Raw genomic sequence first — 13704 nt, 5'->3', positions numbered from 1 at the left:
TTGTTAGCAGGAACTTTACAGAACGGGTTTCAAAGTTCTCGAATGAAATGTTATCAATATGGGAAACTGAAGAACTTTCAAAAAGACTGTAGGAGAGGGAATAAGGGAGAAGGAAAAGTGTGTATGCAAAACCCCCTCGTAGGGAACAGGCCTCTGAGAAAAGAAAAATTAGAAGCGGTACAGCAACTAGTGGATGAACAATTGCCCAGTAATCATATTGAACCCTCCTCTTCTCCATGGAATTCACCAGTATTTGTTATAAAAAAGAAGTCAGGAAAATGTAGAATGTTAATAGATTTAAGAAGAATCAACGCTGTCATTCAGCCTATGGGAACTTTGCAACCTGGGATCCTTAACCCTGCATTAATTCCCCGAAATTGGTTTTTAAAGATAATTGATTTAAAAGATTGTTTTTATACTATTCCTTTACAGCCTCAGGATAGAGAAAAGTTTGCATTTACAATTCCTACTTTAAACAATGCTCAGCCAACTCAGCGATAGCAAGGGAAGTATTACCTCAAGGCATGCTTAATAGTCCTACCATGTGCCAAGCATTTGTGAATATGCCTTTGGAAGAAGGGAGGGAAAAGTTCCCTCAGGGACTTGTATATCACTACATAGATAATATTCTTTTGGGGTATGAAAAGAAAAAAATATTTAAAAATATATTTTCATTTGGAAAAATTGCTCTGGAAAAGTATGGGCTTGAGAGAGCTCCTGAGAAAATACAAAATTCCGTTCCTTATCGATATTTAGGATATACAATTTTGCAACAGAAAATTACTCCTCAAAAGATAGAAATTAGACGAATGCGCTCAATGCTCTTAATGATTTTCAAAAATTATTAGGCGATATTAATTGGCTCCGTCCTTCCCTCAGTATCCCCACATATGCTTTAACTAATTTGTTCTCTATTTTAGAGGGGTCCACTGCATTAGATAGTCCTCGGGAACTAATGCCACTGGTGGAAAAAGAATTTTAAAAATTGTATTACTGAAAGACACTCTTGTAGTCATAAACTTGCATTGCTCAGGTTTCATTATTGTGTAATAAAGTTTCTTTCTCGAACTTGAAATTTAAAACCTATTAATGATTTCCTTTTTCTTTTATTAGATAATTAGTCTAAAACTTAGGATATTTTAGCATAGACTCAACAGTGAAGATAACATGATTTTGTATTGGAGATGAGAAAAGTAATGACTAAATTACAAAATTCAGTGCTTTTTAAGGTACCTTTCTGTTCCTGTTTCTGTTGACCGGTCACCGGGGGGTCCGTGGAGAGACTGGACGCAGTCATATCTCCTGGAACATGGCCAGGCTGTGGGACGCCGCCTCCTCTGCCCTGTTGTTAGGTTCTGTTTATTGTCTTTGGTCTTGTCTAGGATGGAGGTGGCGAACTTCTCTGGGTCCACCTACACCCCAGTAATTGTCCTTGTCTGAGGGTCTGTTTTGTGTTCTCTGTTTTGTGTTCTCTGTGCAAGTGATGGGGGGAAACCAGAGTTCGCAGAAGACACCCTTGGACATTTCTAAGAAGGATATGCTTATAAAACAAAACGGGGGAATCTGGACTACCCCGAGACAAAGGCTTAATAGAGCATTATATACTTTAAATTTTTAAAATCAAGATGAACAAGGTGGCACAGCGGCTCATTGGCCTTGGGTAAAACAGGCCAGTAAGCCTTTGCAGCAACCTGTATACTACAAGGATCTAAAAGGGGATTGCGTGCCTGCTGAGGTACCGAAATGGGGCCGAGGTTTTGCTTATATCTATCTCTACAGGAACAGAGAAGCTTTGGGTCCCAACCAAGAATGTCAGGCTCCAGGAGCGGAGAGAAGCAGCAGGTTGTCAGTGAGTCAGGTCAGGAGATGACTCCAACTTCCCTATTCCTTGCAATGACAGCCCTGATTACAGCACAGGTAAGTGGGGTACAAGCTGATTACAGCACAGGTAAGTGGGGTATAAGCTGAGACAGGAAATTGGGCGTATATGCCCAATCCCCCTTTGAATAAGGCAGTGGGATAGGGAGATGCTTCAGTGGTAGTTTATGTTAATGATTCTAATTAGATGCTTAGGTTTTATGATACTAGAGGGCCTCTCAGGCCTGAAGAAGAAGGGAGAGTGATTGAGAACTACACGGTAGGAACAGAAGGGATGCCAATTTGCATGGGAGCTGGAGAGCACTGTTTACAGTTGGGTGCTCTTGTGTGGCTGACAGTTTTGCAGACTTCTGAACAGAATGCTGGGGTGGGTCACTTGTTTTTGTTAAGTATGGAAGGATTTAAAAATGTTACAGAAACTGTGGATGACACCTCTCCACCAGATTTGCCGCGGTGTGCCACTCCGAAAGTTCAGATGCTTGAACATTGGGTCCAGTGGACTCAGTGTTGAGCTGAACAGGCTCAGGTTTTAGTTAATACTTCCTATGGGAGGGTCATTGATTGGAGTCCTCTGGCTCCGCCCAAGTGAAGGGATGAAAAGTAAATTTGCGGTGGCACCAAAGATAGAGAACGGTTCAGTAAGCATTTCATCAGTCGTCTGGCATGATGGAGGATTTTTCCCTTCCATTTCCCCAATTACCCCATCAAGGGCTACAGAATCATATATGGAAGTTAGGAGCTGCTTTATTTCCCATGCATGCCTGAAAGGGTTCTGTAAATCAATCTGGGAGTTCTCCTATCACCTTTCGAATGTTACTCATTTTGCTCAAGCCTGTGTTTGGCTCCCCTATATCATTATGAAGGATACTGTGGGGTGGAATGAAACTTTAGGTTATATTTCATGTAAATACTGTTCCTTTTACACTTGTATTAACTCTTCTATTCCTTTTAACATGTCACATGAAAGCTTATATATTCTTAGAGCTAGAACTGGAGTATGGATGCTGGTTAAATTGTTTTGACCCTGGCAGGACTCCCCTGCCACTATGATATTGCAGCAACTGATGGACCATGTTAAAAGAAGAGCTAAAAGATTCCTTGGCATGTTGATTGCTGCTGTTGTGGGTATCATTGCTGTTACTGCTGCTGCAGCTGGAGTGGCTCTGCATCAATCTGTACAGACTGCTGATCATGTTAGAACCTGGCATCGGGATGCTGAACAGTTATGGACTTCTCAAAGACAAATTGACTCTGTATTGCAAAGTCAAGTAGCAGATTTACAGCAAGTAGTTATATCGTTAGGAGATCAAATTGTTAGTTTGCAGAAACGTGTGCAACTTAAATGTGATTGGAATACTACTTTTTGTATAACTCCTGTATTGTATAATGAAAGTATGTTTGAATGGGATAAAGTAAGACAGCATATTTTAGGATATGGTTATGCTTCAGGTTTAATTACAGATTTACAAACACATATTGCTGACACTTTTCAAAAACAGCTTCCTGAATTACAGGAGATCGCAGTGCTACAAAGCGTAGTCAATAGTATTGAAGACTTACATCCTATTCCACAAATTCATGGGTTAATGGGCTCATCTATCGCTTCTTGGATAATAATTTGTTACTTCTTTTTCTTTTAGTCTAGAAGAGATTCTCAAGAAGCCAAGGATCTAGAAAGACTCAGGGCGCTGTGTTCTCAGTAATGCTGAATAAAATTCAGCACAAAGAAAAGGGGGATATGTTGTGAGAGACGCCTGCAGTCCTGGCAGGCTGCCTGGTGCTTGGAGCAACAAGGTCATCAGAAGCAGGTGTGGACTTGCACACAAGGACGCATTGCAGGGAGGGTGCACACACCTGACCTATTCTGGGACTTCTTGTTCTAGGGATGAGGGTGGGAAAAAGATACCTGAGAAGAAATAGCTGAAAACATGGTAGTGGCCTTGAGGCTGAGTCTGGGAGTTGGCTGTAGTTTGTAATTACTAACCTGATAGTAATAATAAATTACAAGGCCAGCTTTGTGAGAGAGAATAAAAAGCCATGGAGACAGGGGTGGGGGATGCTAGCATCGCCATTCCTTGCCATTCCTCCTCTCCCTTATCCATGTTAGTAAAAGCATTTCCAGACTCCGATTCTTCTTCCTGTCTCCGCAACACCTCACCCAATAGGTCCCAGGTAACCACTGACCTGGTTTCTATCACTATATATTTGTTTTGCTGATTCTAGAACTTCATGTACATAGAATCAAATAGTCTGTGTGCCTCCGTCTGTTTTCTCAGTATGATGTAAAAAGAACTGAAAACAAGGAAAGAGTAGGTTTTGCCCCTTGTAGCCAAGGAGTTAATAATGAGTAAACGTGGAAGTCCTCTTTGCTGAGATAGTGTGCTCTGAGCTGACAGAGAAGGACTTTTGAGATAGTGTATTTAAGGCCCATAGGCTTAAAATTGGTGGGTTCAGTCTCATAAAACTTAATTAGCCTATGGCCTCTGCCCCACCAACTTCCATCATTTCCTCACTGATAAAGGTGAGGGAGACGCTGTAAATTATTTTAAAAATAAGGCTGGTGATTGAGGGTTGGTTTCAGAGCTTTGACTATAGACATCATATGAGGAAGATGACTCCTGCAAATCTACTAGATTTTAAGAAGAGTCAACTTGTTCTGTTTACAATATCTGACCAAACCAGTTGTATTTGAATGTGAACACATTTTGCTGTGATTGTCTCCTAAGAATTTGGAAAGAAACCTCCCATTGTGTCCTCTGCTCTGAGTGCAAGGACACATAGAATTGAGAAATTAGAAGTCTAGCCTGCACTGGAGATGATGGCTCAGGTTGCAAAGGATCTGAGACCTAACTTAATGGATTTCAAAGGTAACCGATGTGAGATGTAGCCTTTTGTCTTAAGACTGGGATAGCAGAAACAAACTATCTTATTTTTATAGCCCATTCCTGAAATACACACTAAAAAGTGCTTAAATTCACAAGAAAGAATTGTTGTCAAAAAGAAACTTTCATAGAAGCTTCCTATTGACTTTTAACATATGATTGTTAGCACTTTTCTAGAATTTAATATTTGTTTTCATTTTCTTGAGTATTAAAGACATTCCATGATTTTAAGCAGTCAACTAGGTTAAGCCCAATGAGTACCTGATTAAGGTTAAATATTCATTAAAATAAAAATAATGATGATGTCTGGTGTTCACACAGCATCTCTGTAGGAACTGTCTCCAGAACGAGGGATGAAGTAGGAAATTAGTCCCCAAGACATTCAGCAGACGACATCTAGGAAGGGATTTAAAACCAGCTATTCAGACTAGGATTCAGAGGCAGGTACCCAAGTGGGAGCCTCCTGTTGCAAATGACAACTACACTCTCAGTTGTTGTAAAGTGAATATTGGATTCACCCCAAGTTAGACTCATTTCTTCATCTGTTCTTCAGGATGTGGGAGCCAGGTAAGCAACAGAGATGAACTTTACATAATTTGCAAAGAGTTGGTTAACTGGGGCAACGTAAGTGGGGCAGCTTTACGATTTCAAAAGCCTCTTAATATCCATTTTGTTTTGAGTTTACTATTGTCATGAGGGTGAATTATCTCCAGACCAAGTTATTATACAAGCCATTGCTTGAAAACACGAAAATTTAAATTCACTAAAGTTCTCTCAAGAAGAGTGATAATTTTTTTTAAAGAAATACTTTCAGGACAGGAACCATAATTTCACTCACATGTGGGATATAAAACAGAAAGCAAAACAAACAAACAAAACAAACTCATAAACGCAGACAAGAGTATGGTGGTTACCAGAGGGGTAAGGGGGTGTGAGGAGAAGGAAATGGGTAAAGGGGATCAGATATGTGGTGACAGAAGGAGACAAGACTTTGAGTGGTGAGTGCACAATGCAATTTACAGATGATGTATTATAGAGTCGTGTATCTGAAACTTATATCATCTTATTAATCAATGTCACTTCAGTAAATTTAATTTAAAAAAGAGACCACCTTCTGTCGAAGATGATAATAACATGAGAAATAAAAACATGAGATGTTTTTATTATAAAAAAATATGAGAAAAAAGTAATGAGAAAAAAACCCCAAAGGATTAAGCACATTTTGAACAAACAAGTAGTTCAAGACAAGGGCAGACAGCTACTGTTGCCCATTCATGCTTCAAGGGTGGGCATGCACTTCTGGTTTGCAAGCTCTGCTGCATTAACTTACCTAAGGGCTTTGTTTCCTGTTTACTGGAAGACTGTGAAGAGCAAGATAGGGAGAAGAAAATAAAGAAAAATGGGAGACAAGAAAGAAAACAAAGGTCCTTTATGCCCTACAGAAAGCAAACTCCTTTTGGGATGTGGGAAGAATAAATACGAAGAATTCCCGTGGAAGCTTGAAGATTTATTTAACCTGGCACTTGAATAAAAATCGAGACCAAAAAAATATTTAATTGTAAACAATATATTGCTTAAAGTTTCCTGCTATAACCTATACATAGAAAAGTAAGACAAATAAAAAACTAACCCTCGAGAAAAAGAGAAATACTTTGAAAGCCAGTGAGAGTTGTTAAAACCTAAGGTCAAGTTCATGTAATACAGTTGTAAAATTATTGTACGTCTATAAGGAGAAGTTATGTTGCTTTTAAGAGGGGAAAAGGAGGGAAAAAAGGGTAAGAGAAAGAATAGGATAAGAAGAGAGGCAAGCAAAATCGTGCAGCGCAGGCCAGTCCAGCCTAGAATATCTGCGGGTTTGGCCAGGAGTGTGGCCTGCTCAGGAGGGGTAGTTGTGCAACTACATCAGTGACGTCATGTGGATAAATCAAAATAACCCATTGCAGGAGTACTTATACCACAGAAATAGGAAAATGCTACCAACCAGGGCTCACCAACCCTACCCTTCCTCAAAGAGCCTGTTTCCCAGAACACCTCTGGGTCTGGGACAAGAGTATAAATGGAAGCCGACATAACTTATGTCTAACTATTTAAAAGTTATATGTCAGGATAACAAATTTGTTAAATCAAATACATTCTACCCTCCTATTTTAGTAAGTATACTTTGAGAAGGGTAGGTTCAAATTTAGCATTCTCAGACTCCTTGGAATTCCACAACAAAATATAGAAAGGGGCAGCTGGCTCTCTGGTTACCCCTCCCTGGCTTATAGGCAGTTTCTCTTCTATTTCTACCCATTGCCCCATCCCACATTGCAAAGGGTCTTGTGAGCACATATGTGGACAACTTAAGCTACATATCTGAGCAGTCTGCCCTTGAGTAGACCCAACCAGGATGAGGACTTTCCTTCACTGGCCCTGAAATAGGCTCAAGGCTTTTTGGGCAGATAATTCTGGAGTCTCAGGCATCCGGAGCCTGGTATAGAATGGGCCCACCTGGTTCCTGCCTCCCTGGCCTCATGACTTCTTGCCCTGTGGAGAGGGTGTAGTTAGAAGAGGGTCAGAGTATGGCTCTCTAAAGCACGGAACCTAGCACGAGTGCTCTTCCTGCCAGGCCTAAGGATGGCATTGTGTGGGACATTGCGCAATAGACTCGTTTCAATGGGTCCTCCAAATTCTAAGTAAATTTTACAAAAATTATGCAATACCTAGGTTACTAGATTTTTTTCCCCCCTAGAAACTGGAGAAGAAGTGAACTCCGAGTCCTTGGTTGATGTGGAATGAGTTTAGAGGCTGTACATCTGGGCACAATGAACACGAGGAGCTAGAGGTTCCATCTGACATTTTGAGTTGAAAAAATTAATTCCTTCGCCTGTGCTTCCACTCCTGCTCTCTCAGGGACCTCAGCATACCAACTATCTCATACCTGCCTCCACCCTGTCCCCCATCTTCAGCCCTAATTCTCTGATGGATCCTTCCTGTCAGTATTTACATATTCTCAAATTTCCCTCATTTGAACTCAACGAAACAAAACAACCCAAAAAACTTCCTTAGATTGGTCTTGCACTATCAGGTCTTATTCTATTTTCTCATATTCAGAGCCACAAAACAACAACAAAAAAACTTCCTTATATTGGCCTTGTACTGTCAAATTTCGTCCTATTTATTTCCTCATATTCAGAGCCAAATTTCTTGAAACATTGTCTCTATTTCTATTCTTAACTCTTAGCTTAAATCCACCACAGTCTGGCTCTTGATGCAACATACCATCAAATTTTAGAGGACACTTTTCGGGCCCTACTTTTTGTGACCTCTCTCTGGCATCTGGAACTATTAACTGCAGTCTTATTCCTGATATGTCCCCTCTTTGGCTTCCAGGAAATCATTCTCATATCCTACCGCCTTTCCATCTTCTCTGCAGGCTCCTCGTCTTCCCCCATCCATTAAATGCCAGCTTCCCTTAGGGCTCTGTCTTGGCCACTTGGATCTAACTCCATACTCTCCTCTGGGGTTATCTCCATAGGTGGGTGATTCCTAAACCTTTATCTCTAAAGCAGATATCCCTTTCCTGATATTTAGGCTTAAATATTCCACTCTGGATGCACCTGGAAATCTTGCAGTTACCTTAAACTCAACATATCCCAAACTGAACTTATCCTCTTTCAACCTTCACTTAGAAAATGCTATCCTGTCCCCTAGCTCCCCAAGAATACCTGAGTTATTCTTGGTGTCTCTCTATTTCTCACTAAGCTAAGACAGGGCATGTTGCAAAGTGACCTAAATCTAATTGGCTGTTAACAACTGCTAGATTCTGATTGGGAGGTGTTGAAGACCTCGAACATTTAGAGAGAGGTGAGGATTTCATGTTGTTGCAACCCAAATTCACTCATAGTTGGAATGTTACTCTAGTAGCAAGTGTCAGACTGAGTTCTGCTCCACCTATCATTATTAGCACAAGAAAGTACCCTGTTCCTATAATCTCAGCTCAATCTATTAGGTACAATATTAATTGAGGTAAGGCAAAGCTGATGTAATAAAGAGACCCAACAATAACGCAATAGTTTAAAGGAAAAGTCTAAGATGAACATCTCAAGTCAGCTGGTGGTTCTGCTTCATGCAACCACTCAGGGACTCAGGTTCCTTCTAAGTGATACTCAAATCATTTCCAGGGTCTTTTGTTCTCTGAATGGCTAAAGCCCTAGTCATCCAAATGGTTAGAAGAGAAGGAGAACATGGAGGAGGCATACTCATTGTCTTAAGGTTTAGGCCCAAAAATCTAGGCACGCATTCTTTTACTCACATTCCATCAGACAAAACATAGCCATGTGACCACACCTATCCGTTAGGTGGGCTGTAAGCGTGGTGTAGCCATGCATCTAGGAAGAAAGGCAGATGGATTCATTTGGTAGACAACCAGTTGTCTCTACCACAGGCACATTGTCAAATATCTTGCACAAGAGGGTTAGCTAGGCAAATGCAATAATATTCTAGAAATAAGTTCAGCTTGCTTAATAATCTGAGCAAGTAGCAGAATCTTCAGATAAGAGCCTGAACTAAGACGATCCCTCTCAAAGATATTTCATTACTTAAATTCATTAACAATTAGCATGTTGAGATAGTAATAGTTAAATCACATGTAATAGGTTCTCTGGAATATGGAGACCTGTTAAAGGCATTTCAAATATACCCTGGAGAGTAAATTCCTGATTAGAGGATTTCAAATGCTAAATTACTATCTTTAGATTAAAACTAACAAATATATATATATATATATATATATATATATATATATACACACACACACACATTATCCATGCTCTTAACACATATTGAAAACATTTACACACACACACACACACACACACACACACACACACACGAAATACAGAAGCCTACATATCAGAATAGAGATGGTAATGATCTTGTAAGGTTTATTCTGTCCAGTTATCAACATACATATATTTCCAGAGAGATTCTATAATTCAGGAGATTTTATGAAGAAGACAAAGGGATTTACGAATGATTGAATCCATTCTGCACTTTACACAATTCTAAATGTCCTGATGTCCATTTCCAGTTCCTCTCCTCTAAGGAACCTCTGTAGTCAGGGGAATACTTTCAGGACGGCCTGGATCCTCTTTTTGGTGCCCGACACTGCTCTCATCCCACGCTATTTGGGGATGCTCACTTCCTGTTTCTGGGTGTTTATTATAAACGAAAGTGATTCTTACTTGCTTTAGCTCTGGCTCAAAACATATGTCATTGACCACTGACTCCTCAATCCTTTTGCATGTAATTGCATTCTTGCCTGGAAGGGGCAATGTAACGGATGTGTTAAAGCAAGGACACTGGACCCTGATGGTAGGGAACTAAATCCCAGCACCATCATTTATACTGTACTCATTACCCCAACCTTGTACTCATTATCCAACCTCCCTTTTCCTCCATTTCCTACCTGTAAAATGAGTTAATAGGTTCAAAATTCCTGGAACAGTGCCTGACACGCAGTAGCACTATATGGATATCACTATTATCCTTAGTTTCTCTTGACACACCTACAGATTGTGAGACTTTGAATCTTCTCCACTTTAATAAGTAAACCAGTAACAAATACTCATACTTTAATCATCATTCTTAATGTGTCACACATACTACCTTTCCATTTCGTAACTGCAGGCGCAGGGTCAGGTAGCTGCAGGGGTTGTTTGGAAATTTAAGATGCATAAACATGCGATTCTAGGATAAAAAAAAATCACTTTTCTTTTGTCCTTTATCTGTTGTCTGCCTTTTAGACATTTAACTGATTATCAGCCTTTCTAAATGAAGGAATTAAGGAGTAAAAAAAAGGACTGAAATAAAATTTTTAAAGAAAAAAACTTAGTGGGAAGCTGTTGAAAGAAAGTCTGAAAGAAAATTTCCACATTGCTTGGGGATTAAATTTATCTATATACAACTTGTACCCTAATAGCTGTAGATTTTTCTTAGTGTTAAGATGTTCTGAAAATTCTGAGGAAATTATTTTGAAGTCAAGTTTGCTTACAAAAGACTTTATGTAACTTGGGGCTGTGAGGTTGCTTACATTAACTGTTCATCTATTCAGTTTATAAAGGTAGTAAATATTTTACTACCTTCATATTGGAATCCATACTAATGGCTAAAAGATATATAAAATATAAAAGTGTACTTTATTTAAAAATTAAACATAGATTAATACATTTGATTTTATCCTGCAAAGAACAAAAGTCAGATAAGACTTGAGCAATTCATGTTTCTATTTTCCTGTACTCCTAGGCAATATAGCTGCTGGAATGGTGACTGGATTACTGAATTATGGAGGCTATGGCATGCCCAGGATTGCTGTATTTGTAGCACAGAAAGTTCTATGTCCCCCAAAACACCTCAGTACTGGGCAAACCAAGACATTTGGTTACCTAGAATGTAATGTGCATTCCGCAACACCCACATCATGGTGAGTTTGCCATTTTCTTTCTGTAAGTACTCAGATGCACTCAGAAAAATCAGTCTCACACCACATTCCTTATAGTCATCACTGACTGCCATAATAGTCAAGTACAACAACCACTTGGTCTCCTAAGACACTTACTTCAGTTTGTACTTTATTATAGTCAAACACGGGTGAGTGATTGTGATGCCCCAGCATGCCAGTGATTACTAGCTCCCCATTTCCCATAGACAGGAGCTCAGCATTGTGTTCAAATCCAAGGACATGACCAAACCATATCCAAAATTCCATCTTTGCAGGTCTGCCTCCCAGGGTTGGTCCCAGTACTAATTCTGTATCAGTCAAACTGTACATACAATCACTCAGGGACTCAGGAAATCATTCTAATGCCCCATCACCTTTCCATCTTCTCTATGGGAAAGTTTAATATAAAGAATTATTAACTTTAACAAGGTAATAACTGTAAAGGGTAAGGAGAACTCTAAAGAATACCCTGGGGATGAGAAAAGTATCCAAGGAAGAAACAAACTTGGAAGGAGTCCCTCACCTTGAGCTGAGGCTCACACTTTGTTGGAGAAGTAATTACAGTCCACTGGATAATGGCTATGCTGCTGGGTTGCCCTCAGTCAGAGCTGGTTTGCCAGACGAGCAGGAAATACCCTTCTTAGGCACAGGGAGACTGAACCTGGCCAGGAAACCACAATCAGGACCTGGATGCAAGCAGGAAACATCCTCTGGGGTTCATGTGGGCAAAGCTAGCAAACTACTTGAGTGAGGAGGATGAAAGCGGGTGGGTGGGCTTGTGTAGGCAGTTCGGGCCTCAAGAACACATTTTCCAGCTGAGACTCATGAGGCTTGATATCAGGAGGGCTGCAGCAATGAGGTCACCATGCTATATCAGGGCCGAGAGCTTGCCTTTATGTGTACAGCTGGAATATTTACTGGAGCTGCCATATAAAGTACCATAGATTGGAGGCTTAAACAACAGAAATGTATTTCCGCACAGTTCTGGATGCTAGGGGTCTAGGAAAAAGGTGTTTTCAGGATTGATTTCTTCTGAGAGATTTCCTCTTGGCTTATAGATGGCCTTTGTCTCCCACTTGTATCATATGATTACCAGAAAGAGAAGAGAGAAAGAAATTGAAAACATATTGAAGAAACAATGACATAAAACTTCCTTAACCTGCCAAAGGAAATAGACATACAATCCCAGGAAGCACAGAGAGTTTCATACAAGATGAACCCAAAGAGGCCCACATCAAAACTCATCATAATTAAAATGCCAAAGGTTAAAGACAAAGAGAGAATCGTAAAACAGCAAGGGAAAAGCAGTTAGTTACCTACAAAGAAGCTCTCATAAGACTGGCAGCTGATTTCTCAACAGAAACTTTGCAGGCCAGAAGGGCTTGGCACAAAATATTCAAAATGATGAAAAGCAAGGACCTGAAATCCAGATTAGTCTACCTGGCAAAGCTATCACTTAGAATCGAAAGACAAATAAAGGGTTTCCCAGAAAAAGCTGAAGGAGTTTATCACAACTAAACCAGCATTACGAGAAATGTTAAAGGAACTGCTAGAAGAAGAAGGAGAAGAAAAAGAAAAAATATAAATAATAAAATGTCAATTACTACATATCTATCAACAATTATTCTAAATGTAAATGGATTATATGCTCCAATCAAAAGATATAGGGTGGCTGAATGGATAAGACCCTCACATTTGCTGCCTACAAGAGACTCCAGATTAAAAGACACATAAGCTGAAAGTAAAGAGATGGAAAAACATATTTTATAAAAATGGAAATTAAAAAAAAATCTGGGGCAGCAATACTTATAACAGACAAAAATAGACTTTTAAAACAAAGACTATAACAAGAGATAAAGAAGGACCCAGTAACCCTACTTCTGGGTAGTTATTTGAAGAAACCCAAAGGACTAATTCAAAAAGACACAGGTATCCATATATTCATTGCAACATTATTTATAATCACCAAGATATGGAAGCAACCTAAGTGTCCATCGATAGATAAATGGATAAAGAAGTGGCACATAGATACAATGGAACATTACTCAGCCATAAGAAAAAATGAAATTTTGACATCTGTAACAACAATAATGGGCCTAGAGGGTATTTTCTAGGTGAAAAAGTCAGACAAAGACAAACACCATATGATGTCACTCATATGTGGAATCTAAAAAAACAAAGAAACAAACAAAGAAAACAGAATTATACTCATAGAACCAGAGAACATTTTGATGGTCACCAGAGGGGAGGGGAGTTGAGGAAATGGGTAAAGGTAGGGAAGGTATTAGAAGGTACAAGTCGGTAATTACAAAATAGTCATGGGGATGTGAAGTACAGCTTAGGGAATACAGTCAATAATATTGTAATAACTATGTATGGTGTCAAATGGGTACTAGACTTATCATTTCATAAATTACATAAATGTCTAATCACTATGTTATACACCTGAAACTAACATAATAT

General features: G+C 39.5%; 1 protein-coding gene across 1 annotated transcript; it reads left to right on the top strand.

The window, feature by feature from the left end:
* Window positions 1-1910: 1910 nt before the first annotated feature.
* Window positions 1911-3549, top strand: LOC118608666 (endogenous retrovirus group K member 7 Env polyprotein-like). Its single transcript, XM_036227784.1, has one exon. It carries the CDS (start codon window positions 2925-2927, stop codon window positions 3516-3518), a length of 594 nt encoding a protein of 197 aa, XP_036083677.1. The 5' UTR covers window positions 1911-2924; the 3' UTR covers window positions 3519-3549.
* Window positions 3550-13704: the final 10155 nt, after the last annotated feature.

This window comes from Rousettus aegyptiacus, unplaced genomic scaffold, assembly GCF_014176215.1.
Source record: "Rousettus aegyptiacus isolate mRouAeg1 unplaced genomic scaffold, mRouAeg1.p scaffold_m13_p_10, whole genome shotgun sequence".
Taxonomy (NCBI): domain Eukaryota; kingdom Metazoa; phylum Chordata; class Mammalia; order Chiroptera; family Pteropodidae; genus Rousettus; species Rousettus aegyptiacus.
Note: the sequence above shows the minus strand (reverse complement) of the source record. Positions and strands in the feature narration are given on the sequence as shown.

Bases quoted from the DNA above. Each gene is read 5' to 3' on its own strand.
- LOC118608666 (XM_036227784.1), top strand. From the start codon at position 2,925: ATGATATTGCAGCAACTGATGGACCATGTTAAAAGAAGAGCTAAAAGA.